The sequence below is a fragment of the Octodon degus genome, unplaced genomic scaffold, assembly GCF_000260255.1.
Source record: "Octodon degus isolate 3935 unplaced genomic scaffold, OctDeg1.0 scaffold00049, whole genome shotgun sequence".
NCBI classification, from domain to species: domain Eukaryota; kingdom Metazoa; phylum Chordata; class Mammalia; order Rodentia; family Octodontidae; genus Octodon; species Octodon degus.
Genome location: NW_004524625.1, coordinates 1,877,475 through 1,899,156, shown reverse-complemented (window position 1 = coordinate 1,899,156; position 21,682 = coordinate 1,877,475). Strand labels below are relative to the sequence as shown.

The 21,682-nt window shown below is 52.9% G+C and overlaps 1 protein-coding gene across 4 annotated transcripts in view; it reads left to right on the top strand.

The window, feature by feature from the left end:
- The first annotated feature begins 355 nt into the window (after window positions 1-355).
- The window catches only part of Slco2b1 (solute carrier organic anion transporter family member 2B1), a 51,790-nt gene continuing 30,463 nt past the window's right edge, over window positions 356-21,682 (top strand). Inside the window, exons 1-6 of one of the 4 annotated variants that reach the window (XM_023716663.1) lie at window positions 356-619; window positions 14,204-14,334; window positions 15,447-15,584; window positions 16,848-17,010; window positions 20,286-20,519; window positions 20,733-20,831. In XM_023716663.1, coding sequence (XP_023572431.1) covers window positions 604-619; window positions 14,204-14,334; window positions 15,447-15,584; window positions 16,848-17,010; window positions 20,286-20,519; window positions 20,733-20,831 — 781 coding nt within the window. In that variant the 5' untranslated portion in view covers window positions 356-603. Of the gene's footprint in view, window positions 620-10,057; window positions 10,230-14,203; window positions 14,335-14,363; window positions 14,445-15,446; window positions 15,585-16,847; window positions 17,011-20,285; window positions 20,520-20,732; window positions 20,832-21,682 lie in introns of those variants that run through there. The other 3 variants (XM_004632584.3, XM_023716665.1, XM_023716664.1) reach the window with 3 other exon arrangements.

The window sequence follows — 21,682 nt, the reverse complement described above, 5'->3', positions numbered from 1 at the left end:
AGGAGGACTTGAAGGAGGACAACAGCTCAGCGGGCTCATGAAGGGCCATGGAGTTCTCTAGGAAGACAAGGGCTTGGTAGAAGGGGCTCAGATGCAAAGTGGAGTCCAAGAAAGAGACTGGGGGTCAAGGCTAAATGGCCCTGGGCTCAAGGAGACCCAGTGGCACCCATCTTTCCACTGCTAACACAGAAGGAGAAATATCTAAGAGAACCCCAGGTCCAGCGACTGGGAGGAGCAGGCTGGCTCAGCTCAGAGAGGCAGCCACAGCCTCCTCCCAGCACAGAGGGGGGTGAGGGGGGGCTGGACCTAAACAAACCCAGCTTCCTACAACGCCCTGGCCTGAGGCTGTCCTAGCCAAGGCGGTGAGAGGGGAAGAAGCAAGTGACCCAGGGAGTCAGGCACTTGAGAGGGGTAGGCAGGTTTGATCAGGACCCCCAACCCTTCCTGGAGGAGGTGGCTGCTGTCCAGGTGGCCCAGGAGACATCACCTTGGAGCGCCAGCAGCTGCCTGCAGAATCTTCCCATCAGACTTGCTTTCTCCCACTGCTCAGCTCCGTGCTCTGAGACTGAAGTGGGGGCTGGAACTCGCTGCGCTCCCACTGTCATGGGACCCAGGATAGGTAAGTCCAGAGGAAGGAAGGAAGTGCTTTGGGAGGGGGGCTGGAGGCCTGGGTCCCAGCAAGAACAACAAGGCTATAGAGCCCAAATGCGTGTGTGGAAGGTGGGAAGGGAGTACACAGCTCTCGGCGAGCTGAGCACCCGCAGAGAGCACTACAATTGGGGAAATGACCAAGGAGTAGGAGAGGACCTGTTTACTCAGCTGGAGGCAGGGAAGCCAGCCAAACCACCCCATGAGACACACACGGGTGGGAGGAAGACAGCCTGGGCCCCTTGTCAAGCCTGGTTCCTCTGTGAAGGAGACAAAGTCAGAGACAGACAAGTCAAAGAGCTGAAGAGAGAGGTGCAGAGAGGGGCAGAAAAACTGGAGGCAGATCAACAGGTCTGGGCAGGAGCTACAGGGGTGGGGAGGAGAGCAATCTTGGAGAGAAGGTGACAGCAGAGAGGAGGAAGATAAAAGAGAAGAGCAGGAGGCAGTGAGAGAGAAAGGGAAAGCATGGAACACACCGGACAGCCAGCCGCTGCAGGGCGACAGACATGCCTGCAGGCAGAAGGCCAGCAAGACCCTTGCAGAAGGGAGAGACCTACAGATACCTAGCTGGCTTGGCATTGAGGCAGGGAGGATGGAGGGGAACTATCCGGACACCTCCAGGAACCACGCTTGGGGCATGGCGACAAAGCAGGGCCCAGCATACCTCAGGCGGGCAGCGGGTGGTAGAGGAAATGAAGGATTTTCAGACTGGATCCCCCAGCAGCTGCCTGCTGCGGTGCCCTGGGGCCTCCCTCCAGACTGCCTGTCTTTGCTCCCACGCTGTGGGCCTCACACCCACCAAGGCAAGGCTGGGCCTGCTCAGGAGTCCAGCCTTGCCCTGACGGCTCACAGGCCAAGGGACTCCAGGCAGATGCAGCCACAGCTTGGGGACCATGGCATGCCAGGAAGGGTGAAGGTAAATGTCTCCTCGCTGGGGGCTCACAAAAGAGAAGCAAATGAGGTCAGGTTTGCAGGGGTTGATTTTAGATGAGGAATGGGCTGGGGGCAGCCATTTCGTCAGCCTCGGCTCTGCAGGGATCGTGGGCTGAAGCCCCTGCGGTGTGGCCCAAACTAGAAACTTTGGTTCTTACTGCTCCCGAGTGCCCACCCTAATGACTGTTTTTCTGGCTCCCACAAGGCCCTGCTCTGGAATACTCTCAGGCTGCCCCCCAACACCCACACATCACCCACCGGAAGACACATCCAGCTCTGCTTCCACAGCCCTGATCTGGGCAACAGCCAGGCTCACCATGGGACTCGGAAGGGTGGGGAAATGCGGGTGGGGCAGGATACAGAGCCGGGACCCTGGGGACAGCCCAGGGCCATCACAGAGAGAGGCCAGCTGTCCCCACCGGATGCAGACACCAGGTAGGAGTGAGGGCCAGCCGGGGCTCCCTGCTCAGAGCCCACCAGGCCTGACTGCATGTCCTCGGGCAGCAACAGCTTCCCCTCTCTGTGCAGGAAGGAGGGAAAGAAAATAACCTCCACCCATGGTTCCCACAGTGCGGCCCAGAGGACCCGCATCCCATCTCAGTACCTTGCTCAGGAAGGCCCCTAGCCACGCCCCAGGCAGGTAGAATTTTTGTACTTCCCACTCCTACGAGCACCAGCTCCTCCAGGAAGTCCTCCCGGCTGACTCTCCCAGCTGGTGGCTGCCCCTGCCACTCAGTGCTTGATAACCCTGTCTTTGATCCATCCTCCCTCACTCCCAGAGTGACTGCTCTTGCTCTCTAGAACCTTCTGTGTTCAAGCATGAGCCACCCCAGGGTAGATGTGAGGAGCGAGGGAAAGAACTAGCAGCCCTACATCCGCATTCAAGTTCTGCATCACTAGCTTTATGAGAACTCAGTGAAATGTCCTCATCCCTTTTAATTGGTGAGGAAAAGATGCTCTGAGAGGGCAAATAAATTGTCCAAGGGCACTCAGCAAATTAACAGCCAAGCGGGGCCAGTGCTCAGATCTGCCTAATGCCGAAGCGTTTTCCTCTCTGTTCCAAGGCCCTTGAGGGGTTTCTCTTTCCACAGATCTCACATTGGTGAGCCTCTGCCCACCTCGGCCAGTTCTCCACTGGTTCTGCTGGCTCCAAACAAAGCAAGCTGGGTTTTGGATGCCAGTGACTGAGGTGTGAGTGGAGTTGGGGTTATTTCCCCCCAAGCTCGGCTGGCCTTGCCTGCAGGGCCAGATCCCGGGCAGCTGACAACCAGATAGTGAGCCAGCCTAGCCACCGTCATGGATGGGGTGTCGTATTCAATGCCTAGTCTCCTTCTGTCCCTCTCCAGGACTCAATTTCTCCATCTGTGCACTAGATACAAGATGGCTAAGGTGGTCACTTGGCCCCTTTTTATAGTGATGAGCCTGGTCTCCAGGGGTAGCGGTGGAGCAGAGCCTTTCCATAAAAGCAGGTCTCCTCTTCCCATTGGGGCCTTCACTGTCTCCAGAGTATCACTTTGGGCCTCGGGCATAGGTGCCACCCTCGCAGAGCCTAACACTAAGGCTGGCCGTGGTGGAGCATGACACCCATCTCAGCACGCCAGAGCTCCCTGTGGGTAGAGGCTGATTTCCTCCAGTGCTGAGGCCCCTGGATCCTAGCTGGGGGGGACAGAGACAGCATGGCGGGAAGGGTTCAGTCCACACACTGGCCTCCTGCCTCTCTGCGCTCCTGCCTTGCCACCTGCTTTCCCTGTGCCAGCCCTTCTTAAAGGCTTGAAGCTTCCCCTGAGCCAGGCTCTGTGATGATAGAGGCAGTGGGAAACCAGGCAGCAGTGCCTCCCTCCCGGAGCTCCCAGGGGACCAGAGAGTCACAGACACAAATCACATGGACAAAACTGGCAGAAACACCTAGCTGCGCAGCTGGGAGCCAGTGGGACTCTAGGAGAGAGGGCCTCAGTCATTGCTCAACAGGTGTGCAGTGTGGGAGGGCAGAGAGCATCACGGTAGCTTGGAGAAGTGACTGGGCCTGGAATGTTGGTGGGGACAGTGACCTGCCCATGCTGTCAGAGGGGAAATCATCACATAATATTCAAAAATTAAACCCAAGAAGCTTAAGGGGGCCCCATCACAGAAGGCTTGCATGTCAATTTGGAGATATGAGCTTTGTCTTGGAGCCAACTGGGAGCCATAGAAAGTGGGCTGGGGAGACAGCTCAGTGGCATAAGCACCTGCCTGGCAAGTGCAAGGTTCCGAGTTTGATCCCTGGCACAAACAAAAAAAGAAAGAATGTGAGAAGGGTAGTGGCCATGCTTCAGTAGCCCAAAATCTGCATCTTGGCAACACTCATCATGAGCTCATGTGTGTGGCACTTTTATGAGTGCAAAGCACACTAGTGTTCACTTTACAACTGAGTAGCAGGCCAGGTCTTGCAGGAGAACCCCAACTGGTGTCAGGGTCCTCCCTGGCTCTCTCTCTTTGCCCTCTTTCTTGAAGAGCTTTTACCACAGGCTCCCATGTGCTCAGCCAGGTGACAACAGCCTGGGGGGCTGAGCCCCTCTCTGGACCCAGGGGCTCTCGTGCCTACACATTTCCAAAGCCATGTGGTCTGAGGCCCACAGTCACTCTCTTGCACTTCAGCTCCTTGTTTTAGGCCCCAGCAGACAGACCTGGGTGCCTTATGTGCTCAGGATTCACCCTCCCCCTGGCCTGAGATCCTATTTTTAAGGTCATTTTGGGTCTAGATGGGGGAGCCAAGGACCAGAACTGGGAACAGAAAGTCCCGGCACAGGGTCCCTGACCCATCTGGGAAACCACCAGAAGTGCCTGGTCTCCTTCCCCCTCTTGCAGGATTTCACTCCCGACACGCAGCTGGAGCCCAAGCATGTTGCTGTCCAGGAGACCACCTAAGGGTCCTGCACATGGCAGCCAAGCCTGGCGACTGCCCAGAAGCACCCCTTCCTGCCTGCGACTCTTTCCCCTCCACAGTGCTGGGCCAGGCCGCTCCTTCATTCACTTGATCCCAGCATCACGCTCTTCAGCTGGGCCAGAGCTTGAGCTATGAGAAGTAGTTTTCCAGGGAGGAAGGTCGGCGGGGCTGATACAGCAGGCTCAACGCTTGAAGTGGGGAAGGACACAAGGTGCACAGAGCATGGCAAGAGCAGAAACCAAGGAGGGGACAGGAGATGGGTGGGGGCTCCTGCAGCCTCGATCCTGAGCCAGGAATGTGGGCTCCTTATATGGCAACCCGTGTGGTGGCGGAGGCTCAGTCTTACCCAAGCTGCTGTGACACCCCTAAGTCTCTTACTGAGAAGGAAACGGAAGCTTGCAGGGTTCACTAAGCTACCCAAGCTCACTCAGCTACAATGTTGAAAAATAAAGATTTAAATCCAAAGTCTTCTGATCCAGAGGCTCCAGCAGGGACCCAACATGGTCTATCTGTTCAGATGGGCAGGACAGATTATCTGCGGGTGTTTACCACCTACTCAGCCAGTTAAAAGACATCAATAGCAAGGACGAACTGCCAGAGGGAAGGGGGTGCTGGGACTGGCCCGAGAGGGACACATGGTGGAAGGAGGGAGAGAGGACAGTCAGGCAGGGCACTGCAGGCAGTGGGACTGGGGCAGAGAGGGACACATGGTGGAAGGAGGGAGAGAGGACAGTCAGGCAAGGCGCTGCAGGCAGTGGGACTGGGGCAGAGAGGGACACATGGTGGAAGGAGGGAGAGGACAGCCAGGCAGGGCGCTGCAGGCAGTGGGACTGGGGCAGCCTGGACACCGTGAGGTCGGCCCCTCCCACCCCAGCTCTGCAGAGGCCCAGGCGCCTCTTCACAGGTGGACTGTTGGCATCTGCTGCAGGGCACCCTTCCCTCCCCAGGCTTTCACACTGGGATCAGTTCCTCCTTCTGTTCTCTTCCTCTCCACTGGGGCCCAAGGAAGAGGTTTCTCATCCTCGCAGGACAGATCACACCAGCTTCTGTTACCCTCATGCACGTGTGCCCTCCAGCTCCCACTCGCCCTCTCCCCTGGAACCGCAGCCTCCTGGGCCTCTCCCTCTCCCTGTGGGTGTCTCTGTGGCGCAGATGCTCCACATCCGGTGCCCAGTACACCATCCCTCTAGGGCTGTGATGTTTAGGCATGGTTGGCTGGACAGAAAGCCCCTCTTCCAGCCCCACATCATCACCTGGTCCCTCCAGCTTCTCCAAACTCGGCCTCCGCCTCAGTGGCCCAGCCTTGCACGCTCTTTGGCCCCAGAGCTATCTTTACACTTTCATACTTCTGTTCTTTTCTATGATGTTTCTTCCTATAGGAAGCCTTCTAGCACCCTCCAGATGAGGGTGGAGCTCCTCTTCTGTGTTTCCAGAATGGCCTTGACATACCTAGTGTCACAGCACCAAGGACCTGTCACTGTTCTGAAGTCCATGTCTGTTGCATCCTCTGCACACTTGGGACCCCCCTCCCAAGGGCAGGGACTGGGCTACTTGCCTCTGGGGCAGATGGAGCAGTCTCAGCATGTAGGAAAATGCTCACTCTTACTTTGAGAACCAGCCAAGTTCTACCCTGTCCTTGTCATGATGACCCTGGGCAAGTTATAGGCCTCTTGCTTTTGTCCTCACCCCTCAAAGTGGCCAACCCAGCCATGGAGTCCTATCCAATAGGTTCCCCAAGCCCAGTATCACAAGGGCAGCAGACAGGAAAGAAGGTCCAGGAGTGGAGGGCGGGGAGAGTCACTTCCAGTGAGGTTTCTGCAGGGCACACTGCTGCCAGCAGTCCCAGCAACTTGGCCCAACTGGGCCTCCCCCTATGGGAATGTCACCTCAGGCTGCCAAATCTTCAGTTCTTTCAAGAAAAAGTAAATCCAAATATCTACAGTTATAGTTGCAATTTCCTAATTGTTAAGTACTAGAAACTAACTCAAAAAATGACCCAGTGAGCCAAAATTGTGCAAGTCCCAGCAAGTCTCAGGACGGGACAACTACAGAGAGCAGCGCACACCTCAAGGGGCATAGCCCTTTACACAGCTGCATGCTGGCTGGGGGCCAGGTCTCACAGTCCTAATCTCCACCTTATCTTATCTTCCTTATCCTCTGTCCCAGGTCCTTTTGATGGCCTGCCACATTATAGGAAGGGCAGGTGTGTGGGAGAGGCCTTGCCTCGTGTCTGCACAGGAAGGTTCAACAGAAACAAAGAGGTTCTGGAATGCCGTTGGTGAGAGGTGAGCAGAGCTTTAGGTGGAGTCAGATAAGGGGCAGGAACGATGGGGAGAGGAACATGGCGCCCACAGAGGGAGGCAGCTGGAGGGGCTGACTAATTCCAGGATCTGGAGGAGCTGAGTGACTCTGGGGCAGAGACTCCCACAAGAAGTTATTCAGAAACCTGGTGGCCAGATCTGCAAACTCCCTGGTGACTTTGGGGCAATGGGCGACCAAGCTAGTACTTGAATGTCACCTTGGGGTGGATCAAGCACAGTCATCTTTTCTCACATAGCCTTCACACAGGCACGATGGGATTGGGGGGAGCGTTGGTCCTATCTTAGAGGCTCGGGGTATTTAATTGCTAGTCCCAGGGTGCCAAATCTGAAAGATTCTAGGCCTTGATTTCTGTGAGAAACAATCTGGAACATTCTGGAAAGAATGCCCTACATTGGCTCTCCTTGGTCCATGCCTTTGCCCTCCAGTGGCTCGCCTGGAGTTGTCTTCAGGATCTGTGGGCTCTCCAAGGCTCTGTCCTAGTATTTCTTGGCACCCATAGCTGAGTTTCTCCTGAAGATTCAAATCTCCAGTTGTGAGCCCCCACCACACACACACACACACACACACACACACACACACACACACACACTGTGGTCTTCAACCAAGGGCCACATGTCCTTTCACCACTTTCTCATTCCCAATCCTTCTTTCCTAACACTGTTCCTCTCCAGCTACAGAAAGGGCATTGACTGACTGACTGGGCTGGTAGAATGAAAGACTGTCCCAAAACCTTTGACAATTCACAAAAGGGAAGCTGGATCAGAATCAGAAATGGCCCTACAGGGACAGTGTCCACAACTATTTTATGTCCATTAGTGAAGCCACTATCTTATGGTTGCCTTCGGGGCACCAGGAGGCCGACAGATCTAGGTTCTCATCCAGTCCTTGCATTTTCTAGCCCTGGGACTCTGGAAAAGCTGTTTCCTACCTCTGAGCTGTCTGCTCATGTGTACCATGGAGTCTTCACAGTACCTTCCAAGAGCTGTTGGGAAGATGGGTACGCAAGCACAACCTCACTCTACACCCAGGGGTGCCCAGTCTTTGGCAGCCTCTGCTTCCCCTTGGATCAAGGAGCCAGGACTACCTCCCCCACCTGGCCTGCTGTTCAGGGACTGCCACATCCATCCGCAGGGGCGAAGGGGAGCCAGAGAGCCCTGCTCCCAGCCAAGGCCATTGCTGATTGCCTTCCCCTTACTCAGCCCTCTGCCCTCAACTCCTGCTTACGTGTCTGGCTCTAGACATTGCAATGCTTGTTGCTGCTACAGGGAAAGAATGGAAACAGGTAGGTGTTTGTGGCAGGAGGACAGACAGCTGCCAGAAGGACTGGCCACAGACAGGGGAGGGGACATTGAGTGAGCAACTGGGGAGCATCGCAGTAATGCCGGCACCTGCGTGCTGCCGTAAGGGATTTCACCCCCGCTCCAAGCTTTGAGTGTCTCAGTGGGGAGGTGAGGTTGGTGTTTATGAAGAAATAGGCATTTGTGTAAAGCCGTTTGATGTAGGAGAGGAGTCAGGGAGATGTTTTAGGGACAGGAACAGAATCTCACTAGGATAAGATAAAAATCTCAACATAATAGTTCAGGGCTGCTGGAAACCATGGCAGGGTGAGGAGCTTGCTGGAGGGACTCAAAGAATCTGAGGGCCAACACTCTGCTAATGGTTTCCTTGAAAAGTTGACCAGACCTTTATGCACTCTCTATAACAAAGTCAAACGATTTCCTTGGGCTGGACAGACGGAAGAGACAAAAATGCTAATGGAGGCAGTGGCATAGCCGTGCCAGGCTAAAGTCAATGGAAAGAAATGGTTTCTGGGGGCTCTGGAGCCCAGGCCAAATGCAAAGGAGCTGCCTGGGGTCCTCCGGAGATGGCTTCTGCACCAGGAAGGAGTGATACTGGTCACTGCACCACAGATGAGGAATCAAGGGGCCACTAAACTCCGAGAGCACCCCCATGGTGGTGCCCAGGGTCTTGGCCTCCCAGGCCGGTGCGCATGTTTGGGGAGAAGGCCTCAATCCCTCAGGTTCTACAGCTGTCTAGGGCTTGGGTGAGAGATAGGTAGAAACAATCCAGAGAGGTGATGGTGGTGTGGGAATGGAGGGACTGACTAGGGGAGAACCAGGCAAACGTGGGCAGGGATGGCTCTGGTTGGACTTGCTTGTCTCGGTTGTCTAGAGAGTGTGTGGCCATTTACCAGGAAATGGAGGAAAACGGCCCCTAGTGGGTTTGCCGTTGCACAGCCCAGCGTCTAGTGTCCTTCCTGCCTCACCACCCCAAGGCAGAGCAGGGCAGACGAGCTTCTGCCTCCCTCCCCCATCACAAGGCTCAAAGCTGAGGCTCCTGCAGCAAAGGGGAGATTAATAAAAGCAAGGGTACAGATTTATTTAATCTAAGTTTTACACAATATGGGAGCTTTCAGGAAGAAAGACTGAAAGAAACAAGGAAAGCTGGTTATTTTTATGATAAGTTTGATGAAGTATATAATTGCACAGAAGTATGATAGGAGACAAAGGGAGAAATGGTCTAACGGAAATGACCTGAGAGAAACTTGGTAAAGCCTGTTTGCCTGAATTCTTCTCTGTGTCTTCAGAGATAAGGATGTTCCCTTTCTCTTTGCCAGGGGAGATACTTTTCAAACAAAGGTCTTATGACATACTTGAAAGGGGAGGGTAGAATAAGGTCAGAGAGCAGGATGAGGTGAAGGTAAGAGTGACATTGTTTTTTTTTTTAATTTTTTTCTGTTTTTCTGTTTTGTTTTATTTTGTTTTCTTAAATGCCAAGCTGCCATACTTTGGAGTAACAGGTCTTGAACCTTATCAATAGATATTGTCATCCTCACCTCATGGATGAGGAAACTGAGGCTCAGAAAGATCAGGTGCACAGAGTGGGCTGGTGGGGGAGCCAGTATTCCAGTCCAGAGCTTAGGACAGAAAGCCTACGCTCAGCTTCCCATTTCCCTGGGATTTGCTTTTTGCAGCTGGGAGGCAGCTGAGGAGGCAAGATCCCGAGCCTTCCCAGTGGAGATGGACAGAGCTGGGCCTCCCTGCCCGGCTGCCCCTGATCACCCAGACTCAGCTGATAAAGAAATACTGGCTCCTGTGGGGGGGTGGGGGGGGGCAGGCAGCCTTTCAGTAGGAGGGTCCAACTGACACAATACCTGTTTAGCAAGGTTGCTGGCTGGCAGACGTTCAAAGGGATTGCTGCTCACAGAGTCCAGAGGTTCAGAGCCAGGGCAGCCTCCCTCAGCCAGGGGCTTGGGCTGTGGACTTTGGCCTTCAGAAGCAGCCATTTCTCTAAAGTTTAGAGCAATCCCAAGAAGGCTTCAGGCCTTGCCAGGGGAGACTGAAGTGGAAGAAGCTTCAGGAAGTCCAAAGGTGAAGCTAAAGAAGGAGCTCACCAGAAGCAGGTGAGCGGGAAGGCGGGCTGCTGGGACTGGGGAGGAAAGGCTTGGGACAGACAGGATGCCCCCGTGTGCCCAGAAGACAAGCCAGCAGTTTAAGATCTGGGACTGGGACCACATGTCCCACAGCCCACTTACAGAGCTCTGGGGTGCTGTAGCTTCCTTTTAGATATTCTTTCCAGGTTCTTGTTGTCTTGAACAAAGAACTGGTCAAAATAAGTGAAAAAAGTAGCAAGATTTTATATTTATTAAAAGTAGGAACAGAACTTGCTCTGTAGCCAGGCATAGTGGTGCACGCCTATAATCCCACACTTCAGCGGGAGGATTGCTGGGAGGTCAAGACCAGTGCAGGCTACAAAGTGAGCTCAAGGCCAGTCCAAACTGCATAGCGAGACCCTGTCTCAAAAAGATAGGAAAAGAAGAAGACTTGGCTCTGCAGAGTAAGTTCACACCAATTAAAATAGGAAAAGAAGTATCCTAGCAGAGTGAGAGCAGGCCACGGAAAGAGCTTATGGCGGCAATGAGGCTAATGATGGAGGTCTTTGTGTCCCCCACTCCTCAGTCTGACATTGATCTAGGCTCACCTAGCAAAAACCTGCTTGATCTGGCACCAGAAAAACTAAAAGACAGCATTTTCTTTTTTTTTAATTTTTTTTAACATTTATTGTGTGTGTGTGTGTGTGTGTGTGTGTGTGTGGCCAGCTCAGCCCATCAGGGGGTGCGGCTGGCTGGTATGTGGTGCTGGGGGATCAAACCGCGGTCCCCGTGCTTTGCCAAGCTTGTTCCAAGTAGGCGCTTTAGACCACTGAGCCATCTCTCCAGCCCCAAAGACAGCATTTTCTGATTGGTCCCAGGTACAGGTACAGGTACAGCTGTGGGGCTTGGCAGGTGGGTTTCCCAAGGGCTTGTCCTGGATCTCCATGACTGACAGGTCATACGCACTTGCCCAACCAGCTGGCCACACCTCACACTGACCTGTGTCTCCCTCCCCTCATCCATTTCCTGAGTTTTCTTCAGAGCCAGGGCTTCAGGTCAGTGACTCCCAGCCTCCCAGGACAGCTCCAACCCTGTGTCTACCTGGCCTGGCCCATTGCTGGAGGGCTGGTTTTCTGTCAAAAAGTGAGCTGACTAGTTTGGGTAGGCCAAAACAGAGCTGTGTGGCTTCTCATTAGCTCAGAAGGATGTTGAGTCTAACCTCTCTCAGACTTGTGACCCAGGGGCCATTGTTGACCAGCAGAGTGAGATTCCTGAGCCTGCTGTCCTTACTAGACATACTTACTTATCACTTACTGTCCTTAGTACTCACTATCCTGCATGCTCACCATCCTTACTAGAGATAATGGGCCTGTGGCCAGGGTTCGTGGATCAGTGCATGTGAAGTGTGTGGCACAAACCTAAATTATAGCGGGCGATGGGTCTCTGCCAGTGACAGGAGATGAGACTCGAACAACTACCACAGTCTCTCTGGGAGCCCTTGCTTTGAGCTCATTGTCTCCTCTTCTCTTGCAAGTTTCCTCTGCCTTGCTCCAGGCTCATCCCTCTCCTCCTCCCTTTTAGGCACAAGATTTCCTTGTTGCTGTTCACAAGTTTATGCCTGATAGGAGCTCACCCCCGAGACATACACACTTCCATTTCCTCCAGAAAATTCCTCAAGCTACTTGTGTAGACCTTTCTCTGGAACATTATACAAATGATCAATAAGACATGAAAAAATATTGACCGTCATTAGTCAAACCATACTGACACACTATGTCACACCACTCAATTATGACTTTAATTAAAAAGAGAGACAGTAACAAGTATTAAGAAAGAGATAGAGAAATTGAAACCATCCTACCTTGCTGGTGGAAGTGTAAAATAATGTAGCCACTCTGGAAAACTGTTCACCAGTTCCTGAACTATAATTAAACATAAAATGGCCCTCTGACCCAGCAGTTTCCTCCTAACTGTATACCCAAGAGAACTGAAAATGTATGTCACGTAACAATTTGTACAGGGATGGTTCTAATACTTGAAACAGCTCAAGGTTTCATCTGCTGATGACTAGATAAACTAAGTATGATCTAGCCATACAACAGAGTATTATTTGACCATAAAGGAGTGAAGTCCTGGTACATGTCACAAGGTGCATGAAGCTTGGAAGAATTATGTTACTTGAAGGAAACCAGTCACAGAAGATCACATATTGTATGACTTCATTCATATTAAATGTCCAGAAAAGGCCAATCCATGAAGCCTAAAGGCAGATTTGTAGTTGCCAGGAGTTACAGGGAAGAGGAATGGAGAACGGCCACTAATGGTATGAAAATGTTCTTTACCTAGCTGGGAGTAATCATTGTACAATTTTGTGAATATGCTAAACAAAAAAATGTGATATTGTGGCTTTAAAGGTATGAATTTTGTGATATGTGAATTACATCTCAATTTTTAAAACTAATCTCAGGATCTCAGATACTATATGTGAGGGATGCAAAACCTTGGCTTATGGAGGTTCAGCACTCCAGGAGCCTGCCAGGAATTTGCCTCTGTAACTGGAATTCAGTGGGAGTGAGTCCTGGGGCTGAGGTATCCTTAGGTCAGTGTTCAGGCTTCAAAGACCTGGTTGAATGAGGGGAAACTCCTGTCCATGGGGAGTAGGTCATTGAACAATGGAGAAGGTTTCCTGTAGGAAGTGGGGCCACAAGAGTGAGGAAGCCTGGGAGGCCTGAGCTGCAGAGACACAGGTATTCTCTGTCAGTTGGCCAGGCAGAATCTCCTAGGGCTGGACTTCCACGCTCCCCACCGACAGTCAGCATCAGGACGCTCTAGGGGATGCCTTTGAAGGAGATCAGATCTCATTGCTGTGATTGGGCTACTGCCATGGTTCCCATCGTTACTGTGGGAAAAAGCCAGCATGTGCAATGGGACTGTGCCTCTTGAGCCGGCATCCCACTTGTACATTTGGCCAAGATGGATTTGAATGGGATGGTCTCTGAGGGCCTTTTCTGTACTGACCCACGGCATAGCTTGCTATATGATTTGGACATTCTTACTGGCCCTGATTACATGCATAGTAGTGCTGCTTGGGGGACTGGTGTTTGTTCCAAAATACACCTCAGAAATGCCTTTATTCTCAAACTCTGGGTGTTGTCTTGACCCTCCACCTCATCCCAGATCTCCTATCCTAGTCTGAGACAAACACACTCAGGCCTCAGCTCAGCCTCCAAGAATCCAGGTTCCAAGAATGGAGCCAGTGCCTCCAAGAGTGGTTCATACTGAGGCTGCACAAACCATCTCCCTGCTGGGGCTACTGATCAAGGGCCATTGCACAGCTTCTCCTTAGGAGGGAGATGTCTGCTGGGAACAGAGCATGTGCAGTAGGAGGCCCTCAGTGGGGTGGAGGAAAAGCCCTTTCAGAAGCTACATCCCAGCGCCGTGGCATAGAACCCAGCAGACTGTCAGGACATTGATTCTTGGATGCTTACCAACCAAGGTGCCTGACCTCAGGAACACCCTGGATCGGAGAAATTCCCGGGCCAGGGCCTGTGGTAGTCAGCTTTCTGTTACTGCAACACAATACCTGAGAAAATTCCCTTCCACAAGGAGAAATTATCTTGGCTCCCAGTTTCAAAGGTTTCAGTGCAAGCTGGCTGGCTCCACTGTTTTCTGGGCAGGCAGTAAGACAACTTCATAGCTGATGGGCAGGAGGGGCTGGAACACAATGTAGCCCCAGGACATGTTGTATGACCTCCCGCTTCAGTTAAGCTCCTCCTTCTGTTCCCTCCCTCTTAAAAAGGCCATCAAGCTAAAAGTCCATCAGTGGGTTGATCCACTGATGAACGTAACACAGTCACTTCCCAAAGCGCCTCCTCCGAGCATTGCTACACAGGGACCAAGGCTTTCACACATGAGCCCCTCGGGGAGGCGGTGAGTAGCTTCATATCCAAACTAAAACAGGGCCATTCTCCAGGATTTCACCCCACATCCTGACTGTCCCATAGGACCAGCAAGTGAGGGGCCCCACGTCCCGAACAAGGACACCAAGGCTACAATGGACACAGAAGACATCCCTGGAGGCAAAGCCAGCCCACATCCTCGGAACTCAAGGCCACGTGTGTTCCAGAGCATCAAGGTACCTCACGGGGCTCGGCAGGGGCAGGGCCTCCAAGCCCCACAGAGCTGAACTATGCGTGAACGCCAAGCACATTTCTTCCTGCTTCTGTTTCTGCGGCTGGAGAGTGGGTGAGGATCAAAGGGATGAAAACACTGAGCTTGGTGCAGGTACACAGAAGGAATCCAGAAAGTGTTCCCTCCTTCCCAAGATGAAAGCTGCTTGGCCCTATGGACAGTCAGGGGCCACGCCCTTGGCTTCCCATTTTTCTAGAGAAGTGGAAAAGTCCCCCAGACATGGAACCTGAGTGACTGCCAGTGAGGTCTGCCCCACAAGGGTGGCCCTGAAGAGCCAGCATCTCTGGCCCTGCAGGGTGTCAGGCCCTGTTCTAGGTATTATCATGTGTGATTGTTTTTAAATGTGGTGCTGGCAACAGAACCTGAAGTCTGGGCCAGGTTTAGCAAGCGCTGTACCCTGATCCACAGCCCCAGCCTGTGTAATCTTATCAGTTCCTAGAAGACAGGTCTTTGTCCTTGTACAGACGAGAAAACTAAGAATTGGAACATGAATATCATTTTCTTCTCCTAGAAATTCCGCCAGTCTTTTCAAGATGGTTATAGAAAGACTGAGAAATGGGGTGAGGTGGATGGGTATTTTTGGACTGATATTGGGGGGCATGGTCCCTGGGACAGCACTAAGGCAGGACTGGGTGAGAGTGGGTTGGAAAAGGAGCTGGGCAGGGGGAGGGTGCTGGAAGAGTGAGGAAGCTTTAGTCTACCTCTGGGGAACTCTGGTCAGGGGCTGGGGCTATCAGTATTTCCTGGTCCCTTGGAGACCCAATTTTCTGTTGTGTGGGTCTCTGGTATCCCCCAGGTCCCCAGGGTAGCTTTCTTACTCTGAAAAGCCATTGGCTATTCCAATTAGCTACTAGCTAATTCTCTCTCTCTCTCTCTTCCTCCTCCTCCTCCTCCTCCTCCTTCTTCTTCTTCTTCTTCCCTCTCTTTCCTCTTCTCTGTCTCCCTATCCTTTGCTCTTCTATGGCCTCTCCCTTTGTCCCCACCCCCATTTCCAACTCCCCCCCCACTTTGCTCCCTGCTGTCTCCCTGACCCCCACCACTGTGTTCCTCCCCCAGTTCTTCGTCCTGTGCCACAGCCTGCTGCAGCTGGCACAGCTCATGATCTCTGGCTACCTCAAGAGTTCCATCTCAACCATAGAGAAGCGCTTCGGCCTCTCCAGCCAGACCTCAGGGCTACTGGCCGCCTTCAATGAGGTACTACTGATTTGGGCCCAGCCACACGAGCCCAACCACCTCTCTGCCAACCTCCTATCTTGCTGCCCACCAGAGACCTTTCCCCCGCCAGTACCCCTAGGCAGTGCCTGCCCAAAATGGCTCTTCTCTGGCTGGACCAGAAACCAGAGCCTTTCTGTCCTAGAATGCCCTAGTGTGGGCAGCTGTCTTCTAAGGCCCAGAAGTCCTGCCCTCTGGAACACTTTACTGGGGGACATGGGATGCTTTAGAGCTAGCCAGGATTCCCATCCATTCTACATTAGGCTTCTTTACTCTCTCTGGCATCTAACTATTGGCTGACCCAGGGAAGAATCAGAGAAAATCTCTTCTGCTATCTCCAGAGAGGCTTAAATTACATCCAGGGCCCTCTCTGACCTTGGGATGGCACCAGGGAGGAGTGTCTGTCATCAGAGTTGCCTCAGGATCCACAGGTCACTGCCCACTGTGCACAGCTAGACAGAGAGCCTCGGATGAGTGGCTCTGGGTGGATTTAGAGATCAGAGTTCATCCTTGTCCAGCCCTGCACTGCCAGATGTTTTCACCTCTGGAGAAGGAAGATGCACCCCTAGCCTGCCTAGAAGGTCTCCATAAGATTCTTCCTCTTCTTTCATGTGACATGTCCCTTTGGGCCCAAGGCTGCACAATGCTCCCAGCTGTGTCTCAGCGCAGCACACTCAAGTTTCAGAAAGAAAAGCCAGTGGCTGTCCTTCCCAGCATCCCTCTGCTGCTAGAACCCCACCTGGAGTTCACCCTTGGTCACTGGCCCAGAAGCAGGGGCAGAGCCACCTTCCTGCCCTATATAAGCTCACAAGTCCCCTCTAGCACTTAGAGTCCCAGATTGTGAGCTCAAGACAATGACAGCCAACCTTAGAGCACCCTGTAGCACATGTGCCATGAGTTCACCTCTGTTGGTCTGAGGCCTGAAATTCAAGGCTTCAGATTTTTGTCACTTGTGCCTCATTTGTAAGATCCCTGAAATTCAAAACATTCCTCAACCCTGTTCCATGTCCCAAAATGAAATTGGTCTTTCAGCTTTATCCTCCTTTCTCTGTCTGCAAGGAACAGTGAGGTGCTTCCTAGCAGGCCCCTGAAGCCTGAGTTCATCAGACAGACCCAGTGATCCTTATTCAACAGCCCATCTATTACACAGCTAGGGACACTGAGACTGGCAGTAGAGAAAAGACAATGTAGGCCCTTGGCCCCGAGCTGTGTGTCACTTTAATGGGTCACCTTGTCCTTTTGTAGGTGGGTAATACAACTTTGATTGTGCTTGTGAGCTACTTTGGTAGCCGAGTGCACCGGCCCCGCATGATCGGCTGTGGGGCTGTCCTGGTAGCCCTGGCAGGCCTGCTCATGAGCCTCCCCCACTTCATCTCGGAGCCATACCGCTATGACCACACCGGCCCTGGTAAGAACCCGAGGGGCTGGGCAGGAGACCGACACAAGGCTGTGCAGTCCTTGTGGGGCGAGATGGGTCCCATTTCCAGGATACCTGCTAGTCCATCCACTCCATCCCATCTCCCCAGGGCCACCTAGGTGGGTCTCTATGGTAGGCCTAAGATGAGGAGTGGGAGGGGTGTAGTCCCACCACAGAGGGGGAAAGCCTTCTAGGCCTTTCTTGGTGAGGGCCTGCTCCTAGGTCATTGTGGTTTCTTTGAAGTGATGAGTGAATTTTTAATACAGCCTCCCTAGGGACCTGGAATTTGATAGAACCTCAGGAAATGCCTGTGGAATGATTACTGTACCACACACTACTTCCTGTGCACCAGACTCCACTCTGAGCACATTGTGTATATCCATGCATTTAATCCTCACAGCCAGGAGACTGGAGAAAGAAAATCAATGAGCGAATGAACAAATTTAAAAGATAAAAGAATTTTAGATAGAAATAGTGAGACTGTGTTCATTCAAGGGCAAGTTTGGTGAGGCTGTACTTGATAGATTCTATCTCAGAGAAAGGCCTCAACAGCCTATGCTTTCACTTGTCTCCTTCCCTCTCCTTTATACCCATCCATCCACCCACCCACAAACCCATCCATCCACCCACCCACGAATTCATCCATCCACCCATCCTTCTACCCACCCATCCACCCACCCATTTATTCATCCATCCATCTATCCACCCACCCACCCATCCACCTATCCACCCACACCCATCCATTCACCCACCCATCCATCTACCCACCCATCCATCCACCTATCCATCCCCCATCCACCCACCCATCCATCTACCTGCCTATCCATCCATCGATCTATCCATTCATCCATCCATCCATCCATCCATCCATCCAACCAGTGGTCCATATAGTAAACCCTTAATGATGTTTGCTCTATGTCTGACCCCCTTTCTAGAGATTCAGTCCTTCTCTCCAGGCAAATTAATATAAAACTCTGTGTCATTTGTGCAAGACAGAGAAGAAAAAGTGAATAGAACCCAAGGGAGAAGCCTACACTCCAGCTCAACTTCAAAAAGACTTGCCAGGGATGTTGGAGAGATAGCTCAATGATCTAAGTGCCTGCCTGGCAAGTACAAGGGCCCGGGTTTGATCCCCAGTACCACATGCCATGCAGGCCCCAGAACCCCAAGCAAGCCATGCAGGCCACCAAAACCAGATGCGGTGGTCCACAACTGTAACCCCAGCACTGGGGAGGCTGAGACAGGAGGATCACTATGAGTCCGAGCTGCATAGCAAGACTCTGTACCAATCAAAATAAATAAATAAGATTTTTTTAAAAGGCCATGCCAGAGGAAGAGGGACTGTTCAAGCATATCCTTCCTGCCTTGCCCTCCCATCAGTTCCCATCCATGATGTGCTGAGACCAGGAGCAGGAAGATGAAACAGATGTTCCCAGTAGAGTGCAGGTTGGAGTGAGCATGGGCAACTCTGCTACAAGGTTTGGATAGAGACACACCTGTTAGGGGCTGATGAGAAAGAGCTATTAGAACCTAGACTAGGGGAAGGAGGCTTGCAGGGGAAGAGAGCTGTGGCACTGGGGAAGGTGGCACTGGGGAGCAAGTGGGAATTGCAATAAAGGGGCCAGATATGGGCAGAGTCGGAGAAGCAGACAAGCAGAATGTGCCTGAAGGGTACAGAATGGTTAGTTCAGCCTCAATGAACAGTTCCCAATACTAAAAAGTACTTCTAGTGACACTGGGATTGAACCCAAGGAGCATGAGCTGTATCTCTGCCCCTTTTTATTTGACGTTTATTTTGAGACAGAGTCTCGCTGAGTTGCCTAACCTGACTGTGAAATTGCAATCCTCCTGCCTCAGCCTCCAAAGTGTCCAGGATTACAGGCAGGAGTCACCACACCCTGCACTTCCTCGCATTCCTATGCCTAGGATCTCGTCTTTTCCAGAAGTCTTTCTGTGTTGGATCACAATCCTCCATCCTTACCGCCAAACCCAAGCACAGCCCTTGTCCCATCAGAGTCTCAGGGTTCATGGGGATATGAGTGGGTGAGGCTCGGTGACCTCGGAGCCTCTGTCGTCCCCTGACTGTGCCAGCTGTTTCATTCAACCCTCCCTCCATCCTCCTAGAGTTGATGCAGCTCTAGTAGGTACTAGGCCTTCTTCAAGGTACTAGGACCTTGGTGGGGAAAAAAGAATAATCACCATATCGAGGGTCCGGTGGCCCTGAGCAGGAGTGCTGATCCCTCGACGCTCAGAGCCCCATGGGGCTGCCGTTGTCATTATTTCCTTGTTGTCACAGACACAGAGGCTCCAAGGGGGACGAGCTTCCCCGTGCCCAGAACTATTCCCAGATTCCCACTCTGAACTGCTGAATACCCTGCTTCTGCATTCCCCATCTGTAAAGAACATGGGTTCTAAGAAATCCCTCTGGGAGGTGAGGACCAGAGGGGTGGGGGCCTCTGCCCAAGTCACACAGTGAGGCCCCAGGAGCCTCCGCAGAAGGCCAGTTCTGGCTTCTTGGCTGTGCTTCACCGGCTCTTCCCGTCCAAGGGTGTGGCTTCCAGGGGCCCAAGCTCCCATACTGGGAGGGCCTCGAAGAAAGGGTGGCCTCTACCCCTTCATTTTGGGATAATAATAGTGTGGCAGTCGCAAGTTTGCTGACCAAATATTGGTGAGCTACAGGACACAAACAGCTGGTACTGAATTAAGAAATTGTCCCTTCCTGTATTCTGTAACTGGGCTGACACTGCCACCCCCATGAATGAGCCCTCCAGGGTCCAGCCCAGCCCCCCTGCCTTCCCGGGACACTTTGTGATTCAGCCCTTCCAAATTTAGTCTACCAACCCAGTGCCCTTTTGAGCCCTGGGTTTGCCTATACTATTACTTCTCCCAGAAGCACCCCTCCCTCCTTCTTTTTCCGGAAAATCTTGTTTGTTCTTCTAGACTGAGTTCAAACTCTACCTCCTTTGACCTCATCCAAGAACCACTAACACCATGAGCCTATCAAATGCCTCCATCAGAAAGGTGGCTTTTAAAAGGTTAAGAGCAGGGACCCTGAACCAGACTGCCCAGGGTTCCAGTCTTGCCTGTGCTCTGGCTCATGGCCATCTGGGCATCAGTTTCCTCACCCATGAAATGGGGCAATGAGGAATCCCGCCCCCTGGCTTTGTTGGGTAGCAAATGATTCCTCTTCAGAGTACTTAGAACAGTTCTCTGAGTCTGGTAAGTGCTGTGCTTGGCTCTGATCCTATTTGTGTTGCATCTCTCAGAGGACACGTCTCAGGACTTGGCAGCTTCCCTGTGCCTGCCCACGACCCCAGCCCTGGCCCCTGACTCCTCCAATGGCAGCTGCTCCACCTTCACAGAGGTCCGGCATGTGACTGTGGTGGGCGTCATGTTTGTGGCACAGACCCTGCTCGGCGTGGGTGGGGTGCCCATTCAGCCCTTCGGTATCTCCTACATCGACGACTTTGCCCACGACAGCAACTCACCCCTCTACCTTGGTGAGGTGCCTCCCACCACTCAAGCTCTGAGGTCAGGCCAGGTTGGGTAGAAGGCAGGGTGGGTGCTGGATGCTGGGTCTCCCTGTTCTCTACTCCATCTGACCAGTAGGAGTCAGGAGAAGACTGGTGACCCTGTCCATGGAAGATTTGGTGGGCACAGACCCGCTGAGCGGAGCCAAGGCTGCAAGTCCTGACCCAGGCTTTGTGTTGTAGGGATCCTGTTTGCTGTGACCATGATGGGGCCAGGCATGGCCTACGGGCTGGGCAGCCTCATGCTGCGGCTCTATGTGGACATTGACCGGATGCCGGAAGGTAAGCTTCAGGGCTGTGCACATGTCCCCAGGGTACACAGACACCAGGTCCCTGAACACTGGCCTCACAACTCTGACCCAGGAGCCAGGGGTCCGGAGCCAAGACAAGGTCAGCAAGATAACTCAGTGGACTAAGCACTTTCGTAGGCAAGCAAAAGGACCAGGGTTTGATCCCCAGTATTGCCTGCCTGCAGGTCCCGCCCCTGGGCACCCTGAGCCGGGTGATCAAGGCCGGGCGTGGTGGCTCATGCCCATAATCCCAGCACTGGGGAGGCTGAAAACAAGAGGATCACTACAAGTCCAAGCTACATAGTGAGACCCTGTATCAAATCCATTTTAAGAAAAGAAACAAGAAGAAGATGCCAAGAGGTAGGGTGGAGGTTAGCCTGAAGGTGGCCAGGAGGGAGAGCCTTGTGGGTCTCAGAGCTCTGGAACCCTCGGAAAGGAGGAGTCCTGTTAGAGCCTGCCACTGTGGCTTCTCAGCTGCCTGCTTCTCGCAGCAGCCAGTTATACGCTGCAGCTGTGCCTTCTGCTCACAAGTCCTGACCTTCACCTGGGGACTCTCCAGCTGGCCCCTGTCCTGGTGACGCCTGTGTGGCTGACTGGATGCTCCCTAGCTTTTGTCTATGGATACCCCTAGCCAGGATAGGCCTGGACAGGTCTGTAGGGACAGCAGTGCCCTGTCTCTGTTCTTTCTAGAATGCTGACCATAGAACAAGATCTGAGATTTGGTCCACTGCTCTCTTCCCAGAAGGTCTTGAGTCAAGGATGTCCTACCTTTCCAAGGCACACCTTTGCCTGCAGGAAGGAGTGTGCTTTCTGCCCACATGGACTCCACCCTGCAGCTCTACT